At 36.2% G+C, this 23851-nt stretch overlaps 1 protein-coding gene across 5 annotated transcripts in view; it reads left to right on the forward strand.

Moving 5' to 3' along the window:
• Positions 1–23851, forward strand: part of MMAA (metabolism of cobalamin associated A) — a 40407-nt gene that overhangs the window by 12122 nt on the left and 4434 nt on the right. For 2 of the 5 annotated variants that reach the window (XM_043972977.1, XM_043972976.1), the window contains 5 exons: positions 1886–2386; positions 5537–5659; positions 16329–16499; positions 19445–19530; positions 23576–23725. In XM_043972977.1, the coding sequence (XP_043828912.1) occupies positions 1942–2386; positions 5537–5659; positions 16329–16499; positions 19445–19530; positions 23576–23725 (975 nt within the window). In that variant the 5' untranslated portion in view covers positions 1886–1941. The other 3 variants (XM_043972981.1, XM_043972978.1, XM_043972980.1) reach the window with 3 other exon arrangements.

Genomic DNA, 23851 nt, shown 5'->3' on the forward strand with positions numbered 1-23851 from the left:
TGGGGAAACTCTGTGTGTGTGTGTGTGTGTACATAAATTCACGTGATGTTGTTGAGATATTCATCATACAGAAATGAATGAAAGGATGTGATTGTTGAGCCATTGTTAGTGATTTAAAAAAAAAAGCAAATGAAGGGATGCTGTAGGACTGGGGAAGGGCAAGTATCAATACTGTTTTTAAAAAGGGAAGGTGAAGTTCTGTAAACTGGAGCAGTATGCTTGACTAACAAAAATCTTGATAAATTGTTTTTAAATGAATATTCCCCCATGATTAAAAATCCACCTCTTCCATTTCCCTTCCCCCCAGTGGGGGGGGGGAAGAAAAATAATACCTTTGTAACAAATATATATAGTAAAAATGATACCTTTGTTACAACTATGTATAGTTGGGGACAGCTAGATGGCGCAGTGGTTAAAGCACTGGCCCTGGATTCAGGAGTACCTGAGTTCAAATTCGGCTTCAGACACTTGACACTTATTAGCTGTGTGACCCTGGGCAAGTCACTTAACCCCCATTGCAAATATATATGTGTGTGTGTGTGTGTGTATAGTCAAGCAAAACAAATTCCTGCATTGGTTATATCCTCCCCCCAAAAAAGTACATGTCTTAGTCTTCATTAAGACATTTCCATGTTATTACATTATATTTAGATTTCATCAACAGTTAGTAAAACTTTTCATACTATGCTTTTGGGTATGATGAAGACATATATCAGATAACTATATAGTAAGATATATTTAGAACTGGTTGAATGTCAGGATCTATAGGGTAGGTATCATTGGAATAACAACAGTGTGAAGGGAGAAAATACCCCAAAGATCTACTTTTGATTCTGTCATATTTAACATTTTAATCATTGATGTGAATGAAGGCTTAGGAATTATGCTGGTCAGATTTGAAAATGACACAAGTTATAGAGAAATAGATAACATATTGGATTATAATCTGAAGCCAAACAGGGCCAGACAAACTAGAATATGGGCCCTATTTATTAGCTTATTAAAATAAGCTGAAAATTTGCAAGGATTGATGTAAAATTCTACATCAGAGTTCAAAAAATTAACTTCACAAATATAGGATGGAGAAGGTTATAGCTAAACTATGGATGCTTGGAGATTTTATAAGTTTATCTGCAGCAAATGATGACCTAGCAGTTTATCTTTCTAGGCCTTTATTAAGAAGTGTTTCATGGGGCAGCTAGATGGCACAGTGGATAGAGCACCGGCCCTGGAATTAGGAGTACCTGAGTTCAAATCTGGCCTCAGACACTTAACACTTACTAGCTGGGCAAGTCACTTAACCCCAATTGCCTCACTAAAAAAAACAAAAACAAAAACAAACCAAAAAAGACTGTCGTGTGGAATAGAATTGTTTGGTCTCAGAGGGAAAAATTAGGAACTGTGGATGGTAATTGAAAAGGAAAAAAAAATCCACCTCGATGCAAGGAAAAACTTTATGATCATTAGGGATATTAAACAGTGGGTTGAGCTGCTTCAGTGGGGTAGTGGCTTCCTTCTCACTAAATGTGTACAAGCAAAGGTGTGGAAGTTGCTTATTAGGAATGTTGTAGAGAGTTTGCTTGCATGAGTCATACTAAATAGCTTCAAAATTCCCTTCCAGCTCTTAGATTCTGTGATCCTGCCCATATCTAATATATAGACTGACTTGTTAGTCTCATGTGATGATATTTAATAAAATCAAATATAACTTTTTATATAAGAATACTTTAACCCAGTTTGCTTTCCAGAAATTTGTTTTGTATTCTTAAGTAAGTCAGAATTAAGTGGCTGATCTGTTTGAAATCACTGCACATTTACTTTTTTCATGTCATGATTTACTTTGTCAAATAAAGTAAAAATTTTTCCCTTCTCTCTCTTCCCTTAGGAAGGTCACAAATCAAGTTGAACCCAAACTTCAGTGTATCTTCAATTCAAAACAAAATGAAAATATCCACATTGCTACTATTTCCTCACCATCATTTTCTTAGGAGCCTTTCAAAATCATCTTTCCAAAACTACCAATTCATCTTTCACTCAGGAACACATTTTGGATCTGGATTTTCATGCACTCCACCACTTAACTCTGTCGAATTGCACCGTGCAAAGTGGATGCTACCATCATGTGATTTCAAGAGAAAACTAAGCATACAAACAACCATAAAGCTACACACAGAGGGACTTTCTGACAAAGAACGAAGATTTGTGAACAAACTTTACACCGGTTTAATCAAAGGGCAAAGGGCCTCGCTAGCAGAATCTATTACTCTTATAGAATCCACTCATAGCAGGAAAAGAGAGTTAGCCCAGGTGCTTCTTCAAATGGTTTTAAACTACCACAGAGAACAAGAGCAATTAAATAAAGGAAAGCCACTGGCATTTAGAGTGGGTCAGTCATTTTTGTCCAGTAAATAATTCTGCATTTTGTTTTTTGCTACTAAGATGATCCTAGATACTTAGTCTTAATATTAAAAAAAAGCTTTTAACTCAGGATTTTTTTCGATGAATTTAAATGCCTTTTCTTTGACGGTCAGCTTTAGGTCATTGGATCATGGGTATTATTAAATTAAAAGATTTTGTCCTGCTCATATGAATCATGGCTTTGTTAAGAGAAGAATAAAAAAATCTTCCTTGCTCAAAGTGAGAGGTTTAACATGTAGAATAGAAACCCACAAATCCATTAAATAATATTAACATTATTTTCTGAGAGTCCTTTATTTTCTTGATTTAGAGCCATGAGTGAGTTGTCCAATTTTTGTGTTTGTCTTAGGTAATTACTCTTAAGAATAACACTTTCAGTTTCCTTTTTCTTCAGTGGGCAAAACATGTTCCTTTTGGAGCCCTTCTGTTACATTTAAGGATGTCTAGGAGTAACTTTAAACCTAGTCATCTTGACCTTAAATATATTTTTAAGGGTGTGCATCCTTTTTGTTACCAGCCTGGAACACCAGAAAAACCTATTTGATTTCTTTAAACTCATTTATTTCTGGAATGGCAAAATCACTGCGTAAGTATATGTGTCTGACCACATAAAGGGAATTGCACAAGTCAGATTTGTGACCATGTAGGAGTGATCAAATCACTACAATTGTGAATAAAGTAACAAGGTATTGTGCCCTAAGTGGCCTGAGGTTACTTTAGATTTATATCACTCCATTACATTTCATTGAAGACTTAGTTTAATACATAATCTTTAGTTCTTAGTTTGGGAGTCATTGCTCTAGATGCTTTAGAAGTAATTTCTAAAAAGTAACTTATCTAAAAGTATTTGAAATAGCCCATGATTTTTCACTTACCTGTATCCCTATCCCAAACCAGCATATTACCAGCTCTGTATGTACTTTTTTTGGAGAGAGCACAATGATCCATGATAATCACCTTTATATTATTAGCACCAAGGCAGAGCAAACTACTTATTTATAAAAACAAATTCTAGATGGATGAAAGACTTTAGTTGTTAGACTAAGGAGATAGATTTCTTTCTAATAAATGCCCTAGAAATGTTAGGAAGCAGTCAGAATTGGTTTGCAACTTAATCGAAATAAAATTTTTTTTTTCTGATAACCTCCACTTATTTTAGTTATATTAAACCTAGTATGGCAGTCTCTGTTGTAGACACCATAGATTATCATCATCATTATCGTCAATGTACATTGAACCACTGTACAATGTGCAAGGGACTATGCAAGGCATGGGGAAACTTATAAAGCTATCTGTAGCTTTTGTCCTTAAGGAACAGTGGTGACAGAACCAAGCTACTTGCTTATGACCTTTCACAAAGCACTTTAACCTTTCTTGACTTCTATTCTTCATCTATAAAAATCAGAGGATTGGACTGATGATCTTTAAGGTCCATTCCAGCTATAAATTAATGATCATATGTATCCTTAAGGTAAAGAAGTATTTATTTTTTGTCATTGCATTCCCAGAACCTAGAACAGCGTATATTACACAGTAGATACTTAAATGCTTGTTTGATCATAAGAAAAGTTAATAATCGAAATGCCTACTGTGAAAATTTTGTTCAGGATAATTTTTTAGCCTTAATGGAAAAGTTAGTTATGTTGTTAGAATTCAATTTAGGTGATTTATACATTTTGTTCTTTGAGAAATGTCATAATTGTATTTGAGCAGGTTTACTCAGATATGTATATGTTTTGTATTTATTTTGAATCAGGATTGCCTTTCTAGTATGTTCTTCTGTAGTTGTTATAATTATATAGAAACACTATTAAATTTTTCTTGGGGGGGGGTGTTATTTTGTATCCAGCTACTTTTGAATTTATTGTTTCTTTGCTGAATCTCTGGGACTTTCTAAGAGAATCATCTTGTCATGAGCAAATAGGCATAATTTTGTCTTTGTTGCCTGTCCTTCTGGACTTAACTTCTCTCTTATTGCTATCACTAACATTTCTAGAATTATGTCAAATAACTCTATGGAAAGGAAGCATCCTTGCTTTATTCCTGTATTTACTGAGAAAGCTTCATTGCAAATAATGCTTTCTTTTGATTTTAGATATGTACTGTTTGTCACATTAAAATGGCTTTGATGTATTTAGGCTTTGTAGGATTTTCTTTTTCTTTTCTTTTTGGTGAGGCAATTGGGGTTAAGTGACTTGCCCAGGGTCACACAGCTAGTAAGTGTCAAGTGTCTGAGGCCGGATTTGAACTCAGGTCCTCCTGAATCCAGGGCTGGTGCTTTATCCACTGCGCCACCTAGCTGCCCCCTAGCTTTGTAGGATTTTGAAGATAAATTAATGTAGTGTATTTTCAAAGGCTTTTTCTGCACTATTATAATAATCATGTAGTTTGGGGCATTTTAGTTTTTAATGTTAATTATGTTAATTGTTTTCCTCATGTTAAACCATGCTTGCACCTCTGGAATAAATTCAATTTGATCATAGTGAATAATTTTTTTTGATACATTGCTGTATCTTTTTTGCTAGAATTTATTTAAAATTTTGAACTGAGACTCATGCATTTTGAATAAAGGAAGAAAAAAGGGGGCTATTTTTTAATCTAAATACACATTGCTTTTTAAAAGTGAGAATATACATCTTTAATTACCGGAGTGTTCACATTTATAGGCTCTTTACCATTGGGAAGACTAAAGGCAAACTTAGGATGATTGCTTACCATGCTTAACAGTAAATGATGGTGATGTTTATTTTTTTATTTGGAGGGAGAAATGGGTATAAGTTTTGGAAACTCACCATTAACTGCTTAGAAATTAAGTGAGAATGAGAGAAAAAGATTGAAATTATAAAAATATTTAAATATGTTTTATCAAATAATGGCATTAGATTATTATTTTTAGTCACTGAATTTTATTTGAAGATCTATGAAAAGTTGTTTTCTGCTATAACCTGATATGCAGGAATTAACCAAAGAAATAGTTCCTTTTAATGAAGTTTGGAAGTGATAAAATAGACAAATAGAAGTCCTAATAAATCATGTAAAATAGAAGCTATATTAATGTTGGACTTAATAGAATGCTGTTATTTATGGCACTGAATTAGAGGGTTTCTTTTTATCCTAGGATTGTCTGGTCCCCCAGGTGCTGGGAAATCAACATTTATAGAATATTTGGGGAAGATGCTTACTGGAAATGGACACAAAGTATCTGTGTTGGCAGTGGACCCTTCGTCCTCTACAAGTGGTGGTAAGTATATTAATTTTTAAATTTTTATAAAGTTTGTGACCAAATACAAAATGCCAAAAAAAAACCCAAAACCCAAACCCTGTCAAACTGAATATGAGGTTCTCAGTTTTTTACTCAAGGTTTTGTAATCTTTGATAATACTTTCCGAACTTTTGGGGGGTGTTAGATTTTGGGCTCTGTGGATGACCAGAAGTGAGTAGTAGTCCTTTGGTTTCATACATAACCTTTTATAACTTCTTGGGAAGTTCTCTGTTATAGGCAGGAGGACCACTGTGGTGTTATGAGGACCACAAATAGCTACTTCTGTATTTCTTAGTAAGGAGTCACTATTCAATCTCTACTTCCTCTGAGCCTTCTGGAAGAACTAATATATTTACGACATTTGTGGTTCCATAAAATCCTTCCCAGAGGACTAACATTTGCTGCTTCTTCAGAGCAGTATCTAGTTCTTTCCTCTTTGGGAAGAGTTTTATATTTTGATTCCAACTTCTTAGTGGTACTTCCTTTTTTCCTGTGTGTGACATTCTTCTACTCTTTAAACTCCTGCTTTGTAGGTCAGGGTTCCCTCTTCTTTAGATCTTTTTTCTTCATTTGATATTTAAATGTCTTTTCTTTTTTGTTTGTTTGTTTTGCTTTTTAAATAAATTTTATTAGTGGTTTTTGTTTTGTTTCATAGTAATTTCTGGACATATCCTCCCCATTTCTTCCCTTTCACTCCAACTTCGGGAATTGAATCTTCTCTTGTAACAAAGAAAAAGATCTGGCAAAAACATCCAAAGCAGTGGTCATATCTGACAGTGTGTACCATATTTTGCCTGAGCTGCTGAGAGGAGGAGGAGGTATATTTCATTATTTGTTCTTCCCTCGCATCATTATTGACTTTTTAGTTACTGAGAGCTCAATTTCCTTCCAGTGACATTTTCATTTACATTGTTATAGTTTTTGTGCATATTTTCTGGTTCTGCTTATATCTCTTTCCACTGATTTATATAAATCTCACATTTCTCTGAATTACTCATTTGTTATTTCTTTTACTGTACAAAAATAATCCATTATATTCATATACCACAGTTTATTCAGCCATTTCCCCATTAATGGGCACCCTCTTTGTTCTGGTTCTTTTCTACCACACAAGAGGCATTTTGGTATATATTGGACCTTTGTTTCTGTCTTTGAGTTCCTTTAGGTATGTATTCATACTATTGTGGTATGGGTATGATCTTTGGGTCAAAGGGTATGAAGAGTTCAGTAATTTTTCTTGTACAGTTGTAAGTCATTTTCCAGAATGGTTAGATGCATTCAGAGCTATCTTAACAGTGCATTAGTAGGGCCTGTCTCCCTACAGCCCATTTAACTTTCACCACTCCCATTTAGTTTTCACCATTCTCATTTCTGTCATCTTTGCTAATTTGCAGGTATGAGGTGAAACCTCAGAGTTGTTTTTGTTTGCATTTCTATTATTATTTATGATTTAGAACATATTTTCATATGGTTGTTTATAGTTTATATTTAGGGCAGCTGGGTGGTACAGTGGTTAGAGCACCAGGTCTGGAGTCAGGAAGATCTGGGTTCAAATTTAACTTAAGACACTTACTAGCTGTGTGACCTTGGGCAAATCACTTAACTGTTTGCTTCAGTTTTCTCATCTATAAAATGAGCTAGAGAAGGAAATAGCAAACCACTCCAGTGTCTTTGCCAAGAAAACCCTAAAACGTGAACATGAAAAGTCTGACGTGACAATAACAAACTGACATTTATTCTTTTGAAAACTTTTCATATCTTTTGACATCTGTTTTTTTTCCCAACAAACATTTATTTTATTTTCCATTTACATGTAAGAGTAGTTTTTAACATTCATTTTCATAAGATTTAGAGTTCTAAATTTTTCTCCCTCCCTTTCCTCCCCCCTCCACAAGATCAAAATCAGGTTATATATGTACAATTCACAAGTGTTCTTTTTATCAGTTCTTTCTATAAGGGTGCATAGTAAGCTTCCTCATTAGTTCCTTGGGATTGTCTTGGATCATTGCACTGCTGAGAGTAGTTAAGTCATTCACAATTACTCATTGAACAATACTGCTGTCACTACTCACAATGTCCTCTCAGCTCTGATCACTTCACTATACATCGATGTTCATTAGTCTTTCAAGGTTTTTTGGGGATCATCCTGTTTGTCATTTCCTGTAGCACAAGTCCATTCCACTACAATCATATAACACAGCTTTTTCCATCATTCCTCAATTGATGGACATTCCCTTGATTTTCAATTCTTAGCCTCTACCAAGAGTTGCTATAAATATTTTTTGTACATTTTTTCCCTTTTCTCTTTTTCATGATTACTATTGTTAATTGTTTCCCTTCCATCCTATTCCCTTCCCCATGATATTTATTCTATTATCCATCTTCTTTCATCCTATCACTCTTCAAAAGGGATTTGCTTCTGTCTGTCTCCTCCCCCACTCTGCCCTTCCTTCTTTTGCCCCTCTTTCTTTATCCCTTTCCCTTCCTATGTTCCTGCAGGGTTAGAAAGATTACTCCACCCAATTGAGTGTGTATGTTATTCCCTCCTTGAGCCAATTCTTTTTTTGTTTGTTTTGCTGGGCAATGGGGGTTAAGTGACTTGCCCAGGGTCACACAGCTAGTAAGTGTCAAGTGTCTGAGGCCGGTTTTGAATTCAGGTCCTCCTGAATCCAGGGCCGGTGCTTTAGCCACTGTGCCACCTAGCTACCCCTTGAGCCAATTCTAATGAGATTGAGGTCTTTGAGCCAATTTTGATGAGTGTTAGGCTTATTTACTGCCCAGATTAAATAGATTACTCCACCCAGTTGGGTGTGTCTATTAGTCCCTCCTTGAGGCAGCTCTGATGAGTTTAAGATCTTTGAGCCTTTTCTGATGAGTGTAAAATTTCATTTACTGCCCTGCTCCTCTCCCATCTCTTCCCCCACTCCATAAGCCTTTTCTTGTTACTTTCATGTAGGATTTCGCTTCTGCCCTTCCCCCTCCCCCAATGAATTCCCTTCACCCCTCAATTTAACCCTAAAGATGTTATTATCTAGCTAAGTGACACAGTGGACAAATCATCACCCCTGGACCCAGGGGGATCCCAGCCAAAACCTGGCCTTAGACACAAGACAGTCGCCTACTGTACGATCCCAGGTATGTCCCCCAGCTCCAATTTTTTTTTTTATGGTTCTCTAGGGTCTTATATTTGAAAGTCAAATTTGCCATTCAGTTCAGGTCTTTTCATCACAAATATCTGAAAGTCTTCTTTTTCATTAAAGTCCCATTTTTTTCTGCTGAAAAATAATGCTGAGTTTTGCTGGGTAGGTGATTCTTGGTTGTAATCCCATTTCCTTTGCCCTTTGGAATATCATATTCCATGCCCTCTGGTCCTTTAATGTAGAAGCTACTAGATCTTGTGCTATCCTGACTGGGGCTCCACAGTACTTGAATTCTTTCTTTTTGGCAGCTTGCAATATTTTCTCCTTGACCTGTGACCTCTGGAATTTGGCTATAATATTCCTAGGAGGTTTTTTTGGGGGGGATCTCTTTTTGGAGGTGATCAGTGGGTTCTTTCAATTTCTATTTTAGCTGCTTCTTCTAGAATTTCAGGGCAATTTTCCCTGAGAATATCTTGGAAGATGGTGTCTAAGCTCTTTTCTTGATCATGGTTTTCAGGTAGACCAATAATTTTCAAATTATCTCTCCTGGACCTATTTTCCAGGTCAGCAGTTTTTCCCAGAAGATATTTCACATTGCCCTCTATTTTTTTATTCATTTGGATTTGCTTTATTGTGTCTTGGTTTCTCATAAAGTCACTGGCTTCCATTTGTTCAATCCTCATTCTTAGGCAATTATTTTCATCTGAGAGCTTTTGTACCTCCTTTTCCATTTGGCCAATTTGACTTTTCAAGCTGTTGACTTTTTTCTCATGTCTTTCCTGCATCACCCTCATTTCTCTTTCCATTTTTTCCTCTACCTCTCTAATTTTATCTTCAAAGTCCTTTTTGAGCACCTCTATGGCCTGAGACCAATTCATATTTTTCTTGGAAGCTTTAGATATAGGGGCCCTGATGTTGACATCTTCCTCTGAGGTCTTCCCTTGGTCTTCCTTGTTACTGAAGAAACTTCTTATGGTCCTCACCTTTCTCTGTCGGCTCATCTTGCCTTTCTTTTACTAGACTTTTAGCTCCTTAAAGTGGGGCAATGTTTCCAGCCTGCAGTATCCCAAGCTTAAGAAGTCCCAGGTGGTATGATTTAAGGAGAATCAGGTTCTTCCCTCCCCCGACCTGTTTCCTGGTCCTAGATGACCCCAGACCAACTTGCTAATCAACCAGCTTTGTGTGTTGTGGTTGGTAGCTCCGAAGAGCCTGTGCCCCTCCCCCACCTGGGCCACTTCTACTGGAGCCTACCACCTGGTTCTCAGTAGGGGTGTAAAATCCAAGTTCTGCCTTAGCACCAGCATAGATCCCTGTAGTCTCCCCCCTGCCCAGGGCTCAGCCCACTCACCAGACTGTGAGCTTAGTTCCAGATGACACTGGTGCTGTTCAGCTGATTCAGAGGCTCTGGGGGTCTCCTTCTCTGGTGAGGACTTCCTGAGACTGGATCTGTGTCAGGGTGACTGTGGAGTTGGGCCCGACTCCTGTATCAGCACAGCAGCTCCCTCCTTCTGACCTTCCAAGCCGTTCTTGGTTAGAAGATGATTTCAGCACATTCTTCTGTGAGTTTTTCTGCTCCAGACATTTTCCTATGACCTTATTTGGATGTTTTTTGGAGCGATTGTGTCATGAGTTCTTTTTTTTTTTTTTTTTTTTGGTGAGGCAATTGGGGTTAAGTGACTTGCCTAGGGTCACACAGCTAGTAAGTGTTAAGTGTCTGAGGCCGGATTTGAACTCAGGTACTCCTGAATCCAGGGCCAGTGCTCTATCCACTGTGCCACCTAGCTGCCCCATGTCATGAGTTCTTGACATCTGTTTTTATAAAAAAAATTTCATTCTCCCTGATAACCTAAGAATGGAGAAGTTATTCCTTGAGTACCTTGACCCTCTCTCCTAAGAGGGGACCTAACCTGCATTTTAAGCATGGAAGGCTGTGATTCGATTGGGATGGAAATATAAACATTACCTCCTTAATGTAGATTCCTGCAGAATTCTCCCCATTCTTCATATTTAATTGAAGTGAAACCCTCTATCCTTACCTTTCTTACTAAGTATCTCCTACTGATATTTTTGCCCATTTAGTGAATATGATGTGATAGCTTAAGATTATCTTGATTTATATTCTGATTATTAGATAATTTTAGTATCTCTTTTATATGACTGTTGTTTGTCTTTTTACCTTAAAATTTTCTTATTCGTGTATTACACTTATAGGTATGTATCAGTTCTTTTTGACATTTGGTCCTCATACCATCATCTGATAGTTTTAATGATAATATATCTGTATCTGTTTTTGCCATGTAGAATCCTTTTATCTTTATAGGATCAAATCCATCAATTTTGCCATCACTTATATAAGTTGTCTTCCTTTCCATAAGTAAGACAAACATGTCTTTTTTATTCTAACTTTTTTCTAACTAGAAAACTTAGTTCATTGATCCAGTTAGAACTTGCTTGGAATTGGATATGGATCTCACTCTATTTTCTAATAGTTTTTTATTGAATTTCTTTTCCCAGTCATTTTTACTCATGGATTTTTCAAGCACCAATCTCCTTAGGTTCCTTCCCTTTCAAGGTTCTCTATTTTCTCTCACAGTGATCTGTTTCTCAGTACTTTTTTTTTTCAGTACCAGACAATTTTTAAAATTATTGCTTTATAAAACATTTTGAAATATGGTAGAATGAATTCTACTTTAGCTGGGCTTTTTAATAGTTCTTACACACTCAGTTCTTCATACATAGTTCTTATCTGTCTAGTAATGCTTTTTAAAAACATAATTGACGCTTCTCAATGATATCCCTTCCTAAAATCCTATTTTGTAACAAAGAAGTATCGTCAAGCAAAAAAAAAAAAAAAGCCAACAAAGTGGCTATTCTTGACAGTATATACATCATTACAAGATATACCTATAATCTGCCACCTCTTTTCTGAGAGGATGGAGGCATGCTTTACCTCTGGTTCTCTGAAATTAATATTGGTCACTCTAATAATCAGTTTTCCTTTATGATGTTATTATCATTTTACCATGGTTTGAATTTTCTTATCTTATACAACTTATATACCACAGTTCATATATACATTTTTTCAATCAATGGTCATCTGCTTTGCTTCTAATTTTTTTGGTATCATAAAATGTGCTTCTGTAAATATTTTTCAAGTATATGCCTTTACCCCTCTGTCTTTGACTTTCTTGGGATATATGCCCAGTGCCAAAGGGCATTTGTATAGCTTAATGATTGTATTGCTTTTTGAGGAAAAAATTTCTTTTGGATTATGAACTTAATAAACATACATGGGCATTTCAGAATACAAAGGAGAACAAAAAGAGGATTATAAGAAACCATGAACTTCTTTTAGATGCAATTTGATTTTTTAAAACCTCTTGAAGTTCATGCTAAATTCAACACCTTGTCCAAATTGTGTTCCCTTCTGATTTTGTGTGTTGTTTAATTGTTCTTTTTTGCATCTCTATCACTACTCAACCCCCTCTCCTCAAAAGAAACCTTCTTATGATGAGTAAGTATAGCTGAATAAAAAAAAATCAATATATTGACCATGTCTGAAAATGTATCTTATTCTGCATCTTCCATCCTAGAGTTTGGACTTCTTAATGACAAAGCATCACTTACCTCAAGGACAGGCAGTTGAGTGCTATGCTGAGACTAAGATTTTGAGGGCTGTTGTACCTGGAAACTTTGAACCTTTTAATCACTTTCTTGGACTCATTCCTTAATGGTTAACGTAACCTTAGCCCCTCTTGTGCTTCCTAGTCCAGTGCTTCTGGACTTCCCCAACTTTCCTTCCCCAACCTCTGCAACCTACTCCTTCATTTCCATTCCCTTTAAACCTGTTCAGCCCTTCCTTGGTGCCCTCTAGAGCTTGTTCTCCTTGATAATAAGCTTCCTTTCATTTAAGGACTTCATCTCTTGCTCTGTCTTTTGGCACTGCCTGAGACTTGGCTTTTCCCAATTGGCACTGCTTTTCTGGCCGTGCTTTCTAGAACTGGTTACACCTTCTCTCATACTCTCTGTCTTGTCCAGTTGAAATACTTCTTTTTCCCCTTTACTACTTCCACACTGTTCTCCTACCTGATTACTCAGAAGCCTCTCCTCTTTTGAGGTTGGTGGCCATTATCTACTTACCTAACCCACTATCCCTTGGAACTTTCACCTTCCTTGTTTGTGATTTCATTACCCAAATTCATTATCCTACACAAAACAATTCATAACCTTCATCTTGCTTTTACTCAGTGTTACATTTTAATGTTCAAGAGCTCTTAAATGTCATTAACTGATCTTTTTCTTTTATCATTCCACATTTCCCTATGTATTATGTTCCTAAACCTAGTTCCATCCTCATGATTACTGATTTACAATAAATTTGACATCTAGTAATTCTAGGCTCCCTTCTTCCTATTTTTAAAAAATGATCTCCCTTGGAATTCTTGACCTTTTATTTCCTCCATAAGACTTCTGTTGTTATTTTAACTAGTTATATTAAATAACCCTTGGTAGTTTGGTAGAGTATAACACTAAGACTAGAAATTAATTTAGTTAGTATCATTTTTACCTTATTAACATAGTTCAACCATAAACTATAAAAATAGCTATACAGTTATTTACCTTTCTTCAACCCAGTATCTGAATGAATTTAATTCTATATAATAGTCTCTAATTCAGGTGTCAGATGATCACTTGTCTAACAGACTAGATTCAAGCTTGGAAGCTTTTCTCTAATAAAACTTATGTGGGGGGCAGCTAGGTGGTGCAGTGGATAGAGCACTGACCCTGGAGTCATGTGGACCTGAGTTCACATCTGATCTCAGACACTTGACATTTACTAACTGACCCTGGGCAAGTAACTTAACCCTCATTGCCCTGAAAAAAAAGAAGATAATCTAAAAAACTTAACTTATGTGATTTGTTTTACTACTATCTTATATTTCCTTTGGAACATTAACACGTGGTTCATGTCTTTCCATAGGTCCTAGATCCTGTTATAACTAAGGTTAACAAAAACAATATACATACATAAAACAAGTTTCTAAAAGGCAGTATGAAGCTATTTATTTACAACATTGAAAGAAAAACAATTTTGAAAGACTTAAGAAGTCTGAGCAATCCAATGATCAACCCTGATTCCAGAGAACCAGAGGTTCAGAATAAGACCTTATTCAGGAAAGATTTCATAGAAAAAAATGAGGCTTAATTAATACGATAGGTATTTTAGACTGAAATTGGAGGGGAGATGATGAAAAAGACTAAGGAAATTTCTCAAATAAATCTATCTGTCTGTCTGTCTGTCTGTCTATCTATCTGTCTGTCTGTCTGTCTATCTATCTATCTATCTATCTATCTATCTATCTATCTATCTATCTATCTATCTATCTATCTATCTATCTATCTTCTAGCTAGCTAGCTATCAACTCATCTCTGGCTCCTGCACACTCTGCCTACCCAGGTCGGATCCCCAGAGCAAGGCTACTACTTCCTTTAGGATTCTAAAGGTAATCCTGAAGGGATTGGGAGTGTCTTTCTCTAGTATTATAGCTCATGTTTCCCAAACCAGTATATTCCTCCCATTATCATTACTAGTTAATGTCTCTCTTAATATCATGTGACCAACTTACCACTTGATTTTTCCTCATCATCAATTAAGCAGTAAATATCAGTGAGCTTTTACAAAAGGATATTTATTGACAAAATAGATAGTGAGGACAGAAGTATAAAACATCCCTCAAACTGGGGCATGCTTTCCCCTTTACATGTCCACTTTGTCCATGGGGAAAGTGGGCTCAAACATAAAGTAGTTGTTACAAAACAATCCCTCCACCAAGTTCACTTATGGTTTTAGCATAGCTAATAGACAAATTGTTCCTTTTCTTGCAGGTTCAGTGTCTCAGCTGCTGGGGTCAGTTTTCTGCTATCTTAGGTCAAACAGGTAGCTGCTCAGGGCTGACTCTTCACTGGGGCTGGCTACTAAGACTTTTGTCCTGCTGTGCAATGGATTCCAGTTGGTAGACTTTTAGTGGTTCTTCCAACCTTTTGAAGTTAACAAGGTCATAATGTAGTCCTTTTTGTCTCAGATACTGATAGAATAAATACAGGAGGGACAAACAAGTATAGGCACACATGGCTGCATGATGACTGGGGGTAAGGGCTCTTTCATGAGGGGACTAACGGCATTTCTTCTTCAGCATCAAAAACCACTAGGAAGAAAAAGATATTTTGTCTGTTTATGCCTTTTATATGGACACTGAGTTCTGGTTTGACTGCCAATTAAGAGGCTTTTCATTACCGCATAGGACACTTACAGGAAACAAAGAATACCTGTGTGAAGAATAAGGAGCTGCCCCTGTGTTCTCATACTTTTGAAGCAGACTTACCAGTCCTCCATGTGAATTGATACCAGGCAGAGCATACTGTACATGCTCTAAGCACTGTGCCTTCACTGGTCATTGTCCCTGGGACATATAACAGAGTTCTCTTAAGCTAAGTAAAACTGAGAATTTAGGACGAAGATCCTCTGGAGTCCTCAAATAACTCTCCTAAAGCTAAGTATCTAAGAGTAATCGCTAGCATTTCAAGTCTTTCCTTCTCAAGTTAGCAAGCGTCAGTGTATCACAGTGAATTCATAAACTGAATTAAATTCTGCCGACAGTTGAATGCATACACTTTAGCTAGTATGTTAGAGAATATGACAAAGTCTGTGTCCTCAAGCAGTTTAGAATTTCTTGAGGGAAATAAGGCAGAAGTCAGAGAACAATAGAAAGATAATATATGATGACTTTTCAAACCTCGTAGTGCAACAGTAAGTGTTCATTGTGGGACCATGTGGTTGAGAAAGGCTTTATGAAAGAGTTTGGACATCATCTCATCCTCAAAGGATTCCTTGGATTTGGATAAGTGGAGAGAGGAGAGCATTTCAGGTTTGAAGAGAGAGAGGGAAATGAACATGGAGTATATTGAAGAGATACTAAAAACAGCAGCCTGATGGTTTGTTTGGAGAATGTGGCAGATGAAATTGAACCATAGGTCTAGATTATGGAGGGTTTTGAATGCTAAGAACTTAGGTGATGCTATAGTCAGGAGAGAACTCTTTTTACTCAATCCGTGATTTCATTAGTTTAGGGAGTTGCTTATGAGGAAACTCCATTTGTCATAAAGATCATCTTCTGGCTTGTTATTTATGGTCTTGTTACCTCACTTAACTGAGAAATTAAGTGATTTATCTGCCGTCATTAAAGCCAGTGTGTGTCAGATCCAGGCTTCCCCAGCTCCAAGACTAGCTCTCTGTCTACTAAGATTTGCTGCATCTTAAGGACAAAGAACTATTACTGTATGTTTTTCAAAAGGGGAGTTTCACGTTTAGGATAGATTGTAGTACAGTAATACGAAGGAAACTTGTGATTTTGAACAAAATGTCATGAAGTGTAATACACATGGGAACTGACTACTTTTTATTTGGTCTATATAATTTCTCTACAAATTTTTGAAAATGTATCTTTTAGGTTCACTTTTAGGTGATAAAACGCGCATGATTGAGTTGTCAAAAGACATGAATGCATACATCAGACCATCTCCTACTAGAGGAACTTTAGGAGGTGTGACAAGGACTACAAATGAAGCGATTCTTCTTTGTGAAGGAGGAGGATATGATATCATTCTTATTGAAACTGTAGGTAAGTACATTTTTCTATGATAGAAAAGTAAAATATATTTAATAATATTTTATTAATTGATGATTATATTGATTATTAACTATATTAATATCAATTTTATTAAATTATCTAAAATTTTATTAAAGTATCTAAAATAATATTGTATTATATAAAGACAAAATCTAGATAATGAATTTATTTACCTATAATTCATTCAATAAAATTTTCTTAAAGGTACCAGACATTTGAGCTAAGCACTGTGGAGTAAACAAAAATCTATCAGGCACTGTTTCTACCTTCCAGGAGCTTCAACTCTAAAAGGGTCAGCCAGGTGGAGCCGTGGATTGAGTACCAGACCTGGAGTCAGGAAGACTCATCTCCCTGAAGTCACATATAGCCTCAGACACTTACTAACCATGTAACCCTGGGCAAGTCACTTAACCTTATTTGCCTCAGTTTCCTCATCTGTAAAATTAGCTGGAGAAGGAAATGGCAAACCCTTCCAGTATCTCTGCCAAGAAAACCTTAAATAGGGTCATGAAGTGTCAGATACAACTGAAATACCTGAACAACAACACACTCTAATGGCAAGATACACCATATTCATGAGTAACTATAATACAGAATAATGTTATAAATATCATAAGTGGTTCAAACAAAAAGGTTCATTGGAACAGTGCTTTGAAATAATAATCATCTTTTACAAGTACTTTGATTACCTCTCCTTGTAACATGCTAGAAAAAATGAATGTGATTATATTGTTCAAATTGTAGGTGAAAAAAAGAGATCTGATCAAAACTGTGGTTGAACTTGAGGGGGTAGCATGTTGTGGTAGAAAGAACGATCATCTAGAAGTCAGCAGTCCTGGTTTCTAGTGCTGACTATCATTCTGTGATACTGGGAAATCATTTAACTTTTCTTAGCTTCATTTCCTTAATTATAAAATAAAGGGTTTGGATTAAAATAATTTCTAAGGTCCTTTTCAGCCCTAAAGTTCTGATTGTTTTATTTCTTTTCTCCTTTGTTCAAAAAGCAGTTTTTCTTTACTACTTCTTCTCTTATTCTAATTGAGACTTAGCAATTGTTTAAGCTCCAAAACCATCCGTAAAACACACAAATACAGAAGGAAAAAAGGATGAGGACAGCTTATTCATGGCTTTCCCTATTGTATTCAAGGCAGTTATTTTAGCTTGGTTCAGCTTTGATTATTCCTTCTGTCTCAACCCACATGCAATCCATTGCCAAACCTTGTTGATTTGCCTTCCACAGCATCTCTTTCTTTTCCACTTACACAGCTGCTAACCATTTTAGTTCAGGTCCTCATCACCTTTCACCTGGATTACAATAATAGAGTCTAAACGTCTGCGTTTTCAGCCTCTCCCTTCTTCTACACTGCCTCTATATCATTGTCAAAATAATACTCCTAGACACAGGTCTGACTGTCATTCCCATGATCCAAAACCTTTAGTGAATAACTACCCATTGCACAAGGAATATATATGTATGCCTTAACCTGACATTTGTGGCCTTCCACAATATGGTGTCAACTTACCTTTATAACCTTATTTTTTACTAGTCCCCTTCATGAACCCTGCAGTCAAGTCAAACTGGACAGTTGACCATTCTCTGGACTCAGTACTCCATTACCCTAGGACTCAATGAATTTGAAGAAGTTATTTCATTTACTGAGAATGTGCTCTGTTTTCATCTTTATTTCTTAGAATCCCTGACTTCATTCAGGGTTCAACTTAGATGTGACTTCTTACATGAATCCTTTCATTCTCTCCCTACTTCCAAATTGTTAGTGTTCTTTTTCCTCCATTTTGTTGGTGTAAGACTTATTTGTGTTGGGGCAGCTAGGTGGTGCAATGGATAGGGCACCGGCCCTGGAGTCAGGAGTACCAGAGTTCAAATCTGGCCTCAGACACTTAACACTTACTAGCTGTGTGACCCTCGGCAAGTCACTTAACCCCAATTGCCTCACTAAAAAAAAAAAAAAAAAGACTTATTTGTGTACCTGTAGCTTCCACCACAGTTCCTTCTTGTTGTTTGTTCTTTGTTCTCGAAGAGGACTATGACATTGGGAGGTGATGTCATGACTTGCACTGACTTGGATTTAAATAAGGAGGGCCGTGCAAGGTCACCAACCTCCCTCTCTCTTCCAGAGCCATCTGGGTCCAGTGGTAGGATATATATTAGGATGACTAGAGATGGCCCCAGATATTTAAGGCATTTGGGTTAAGTGACTTGCCCAGGGTCACACAGCTAGTTTGTGTCTGAGTCAAGATTTGAACTCACTCAGGTCTTTCTAATTTCAGGTTTAGTTCTCTTTCCAGTGTACCACCTAGTTACCCTACCATAATCCCTAAAAGAATACAAACTCCCTAAAGGCAGGGACTGTTTGAGTTTTGTCTTTATATCCCCAGTACTGTGCATATCCATAAGCACATAATGAAGGTTGAATTGAAATTTAACATAGTGGGTTTTTATGTCTGCTTTGTTTCATCTCTTAATCATGCATACTAGAAATATGATTTTTGTATACGTAATTTTTTTAAACAACAAAATATTTATTTTCTCTCCCCAGGTCCCCACCTAAATAACAGAGAAACAAACACTGTCAACCCCACTGAAAATAACAGGAAAACAAATCACAGAAAAACAAATGACCATATTGGCCATGTTCAAAAATATGTCATTCTGCATCTTGAGTCCATCAGCCTTTCTGTCAGGAGAAATTTATTAATTTTAACAAATTTCTCTGAAACAAAATAATTGAGATTATGTGTTAAGGAGTTTTACCCATATGAAGTTAGGTTATATATTTGGCTTCCCCAGACTTGACTTTCTTTGGTTAAGCATAGAGACCATCATGAATTTTTACTTATAGTAGTTCTGCTTTTGACTTTCAGAGAGGCTTCAAGGAACACATTTTGAAAATATGCTTATGATTAACATTTTTCAGGTGTGGGGCAGTCAGAGTTTGCTGTTGCAGACATGGTTGATATGTTTGTTTTATTACTACCGCCAGCAGGAGGAGATGAATTACAGGTAATTGTTCTCTCTTTCTTAATTGGAAAATGTGGGACATATCCCTGAAATTCCAAATTTTCATTATTGCTTGTGTAGGTATATCCCCATTTAACATTATAAATTGGTTCTATAAAAGGTAATGAGCAAGTCACTTCCATAGTTTTTATCCAGTTTTTTACCTAGGCAGTTGTTGTTTTTTAATGTTATGGGAAGTTTGTAATTTATTTGAAAGGTAACATTTTTGAAGATATACCTCTGTAAGTTAAAATGATAAAAATAAGTGGACAGAGAAGCATGATTAGTGGATAAAACATTTGACTAAATGAAATGGTTTATTTTTTATTCCTAACTCCCATAGATTTACTCTGTGACCTTAAAACAAGTCATAAGTCTTAAGAACTACTTTCTCCATTAGTAAGGCAGAAGTGGTTGAAATAGGATAGCTCTGACCTACAGAGACAGTTGAAGTCTTGCTACTTGTATTATACTTACTTCAAAACTTTTATTTATTAGCTAGTCCTTTAAATGAATTGATTATGTATTTTTCTGGGAAACCATGATTCTGCTTTATAGAATTCTAGCCTTACTTTAGGAATCATCTGGATAGTTTAATTTTTTATTGTTGTTGTTACTGGTAACTTTGGATTGCTATAGTGAGTGTAAAATTATGAGCCATTAAATTTTATTAATGAAAGGTGTTTGAAAAATTGCAATTTTTATCATTCTTTTAGAAATAACTTCTCCACTGTTTCCCACAAGTATAGCCTAGTCACCACTGGATTTCATCTTTTGACACTGACATTTAATTACCTACTATAATTTGGATCAAAAGATCCTTAAAAGTTTCAGACCTCAATTTACTTTTAAATTACAAGGTATTTTTTTTCCAAATACACAAGAGAAAAACTTCTCATTCATATACATATGTATATATTAGAGGGATATTTCAGAGAGCCAAGATTTCTTCTCCAGAAATGTACTATTTCAGCTTTCCCAGCGATTTTAAGTGTCAGAATTGCATAAAATAGCAACATGCATATTTGTGATGTGTGTGTTATCTTTCTGAGCAACATAATGATGGATAATTGCAAATTCAAGACAGATAAAGCATTTAGTAAGCACTTATTATGTGCCAGGCACTGTGAAAAACACTGGGGATACAAATACAAACAATATAGCCCCTACCCTCAAGGAGCTGAAGAGGAGGCAGAACACTAGGGAAGCTTATACAGAAGAGGGAGCACTTGGACTGAGCCTTGAAGGAAGGATCCTGAACATTTAGAAAAGGAGGGAATGTGTTTCAGGTAGCAGGGATGGCTTTTGTCAATGTAGAGACGTGAAACCTAGTATGGCATGGTGAGCCTGGAGAAAAAAAGAGTAGTCCAGGTCGGTTGTTTTGTAGAAAGCAGGAGGAGAATTAATAGCTCCCCCTCCCCCCAAAAGGGAGCTTGGTTGGAACTCTTTTATGGAGAGCCTTAAACAGGCTATTAGGTACGTGTATTTCATCCTGTGGGTAGCACAGAGTCACTGAATCATCAGAACTGTGCTTTAAGAGGCTTATTTTGGAAGGTGTGTATAGTAAGAGAGTCAGGAGACTATAGGCAGGGAGATGAATTACTAGCCCAGTCCAGTGAATGATAGATAGTACAGGTGTAAAAGGTGATGGGAGGTGATGTAGTATTGGCCCTGCAGAAGTGTAATCAGTAAGTCTTGGCAGCTGACTATATTTTAGGGGTGAGGGGAAAAAAAAAGAGGGAAGAGTCAAGGAAATTCCAAGGTATTAAGACATATGTGACTGGGAGTATGATGGTCTTATTGGTTATACCTTCACACATCATCTCTCCCTTCTGTCTCCTCTCTATTCATACAGCTACCACCTGAGTTCTGGCATTCATCACTTTTCACCTGGACTATTATAGTAGCCTCCTAGTTTTAAGTCTCTCCCTCTCCAATCCATCTTCCACATTACTGCCAAATTGATATTCTTAAAGCACTGATCTGATTATATTAATCCTTTGTTAAAATTGTTAAAAATTTGAACTTAAACACAAAAGAACATTTCTTTATATAAAGGTGAATACCAAAAAATAATTTTTATATAAAATTGTGAATTATTATTCCATACTGCTTGCTTTTGTAAAAAGTATGTGAGAGTTTTAACAGTTTGTCACTTTCTTTTTAAAAAAAAACTTAAGTGTTATTTATTTATTTTGGTGGGGCATGGCAATGCGGGTTAAGTGACTTGCCCAGGGTCCCACAGCTAGTACGTGTCAAGTGTCTGAGGCTGAGTTTGTTACTTTCAAAATTCTCCTACTTATCCGTGCTCAGTTCTGAACTTCATTCTATTCTTCTCAGAATACTTTTTAAAGTGTTCTAGTAGGTTTCTTCTCTTCTTCTTTTCAAATCACTATTCCTTCCTCTCCTTGACTCCTGCCATCCCATTAAAAACAGAAAGAAAAAAATAAGCGTAGTCATACAAAATCAATCCTCATAATGACCATGTCCAAAAATATGTACCTTCTTACACACCTTGAGTCCATCACCTCTCCATCAAGAGGTGGTAACATTTTTATCATGGCTCCTCATTGCTTTGATCAGAATTCTTAAGTCTTTTAAAGTTTTAGTAAAAATTTAAAGGAAAACAGGTAACTGGGGGAAAATCTTTGTAACAACCTTCTGAGATCAAGGTCTTATTTTCAAGATATTTAAGGAAACTGATTCAAATTTGAACAGTAAGAGCTATTCTCCAATTAATGATCAAATGGAAAGGTAATGTTCAAAAGAAGAAATCTAAGCTATTTATAATAATGTGAAAAAATACTCTAAATTACTAATAATTAGAGAAATTCACATTAAAGCAACCTTGAGATTATACTGCATACCATTCAATCTGGAAGAGATAACAAAAGAGGAAAATGACAACTGTGGAGGTGATGTAGGAAAACCGATACACTACTGCACTGTTGATGGAGCTGTGAATTAATTCAGCCCATCTGGAAAGTAATTCAGGATTATTTCATTAAAGTTACCAAACTGTGCATCTTCTCAGACCCAGTTACCACTACTAAGCATATACCCAAAAGAAATCAAAGAAAGAAAAAATATGTATAAAAATCATGACAACCCCAAACTGGAAACTAAGATCTTCCTATTGGAGAATGGCTAAACAAAATGTGGTATAGGTACATAATATATTATTTTATAATATATGACGAAATGGAAAAATTCAGAAGAAATTGGGAATAGCTTTATGAACTGATGCATAATGGAATGAGCAGAACTAGGAGAACAATTTATACAATGATGAGCATCCTCAAGCTGTTTGAGAACAGAGACTATTATATTTTTGGTTTTGTGTCCTTTCCACCTGGTACAGTGTCTGACAGTTCTAGGTACTTTGTAAATATTTGTTGAAGGATTGCTTTCCTTCTATGTTGCTAGTGCTCTTGTATATATTGTTTACCCCCACTAGAATGTAAGCTCCTTGAGGACAGGGGCTGCTGTTCCATTTGTGCCTTTCCATTCTGTCTTTACCACTTCTCCAAACCAAAAAATAATTATGGATGGCATAGAGTAGTATTAGGGATATAAGTGTCTGTCACACAGTAGTCACTGGATAAATAATTTTTGAATAAATGGTGTTATCAATAACAATAGGGAATCTTAGAGAAGATGTAGGTTTGGGGAAAAGATGGTAAGTTTAGTTTTGGACTTATTTAGTTTGATATGTCAGTGAGCCATCTAGATGAAGGTGTTCAGTAGGTAGATGACAGGACTGGAGTACTACTGGAGTTCTCCTACAGAGGAGAGACAACAGCTCAGTGTACAGATTTTAAAGTCATCTGCATAGAATTGATAGTTGAACATATGTGAGCAGATAAGATTTACAAAGGAGAGAGTATATGGAGAGAAAAGAATGGGGCATAGGATAGAGCCTTGGGGCATTTTCATACTTCAGCTGAAAGAATAAATTAATGAAGCATCTTGCCTTATGAGCCCAGCATTGACTAGTTGACCAGTGTTAAATTAATACTTATTCTTCTTTCCTCCTTTTTTTCTTCAGGGCATCAAACGGGGTATAATTGAAATGGCTGATCTGGTAGCTGTAACTAAAGCTGATGGGGACTTGGTTGTGCCAGCTCGAAGGATACAAGCAGAGTATGTGAGTGCATTAAAATTGCTCCGCAAGCGCTCAAAAGTCTGGAAGCCAAAGGTGAGTATCCATTCCATTTATAAGCTTTTCCTCCTGAATGGACTGTGCACATTTTATAAAAGGATGTCAATCCTAAGCAAGACATATAATCAATCTTAGCTTTTATGTGAAGATTACAGTTTTAAA

The sequence above is a fragment of the Dromiciops gliroides genome, chromosome 6 (genome assembly GCF_019393635.1).
Source record: "Dromiciops gliroides isolate mDroGli1 chromosome 6, mDroGli1.pri, whole genome shotgun sequence".
Classification (NCBI taxonomy): Eukaryota; Metazoa; Chordata; class Mammalia; order Microbiotheria; family Microbiotheriidae; genus Dromiciops; species Dromiciops gliroides.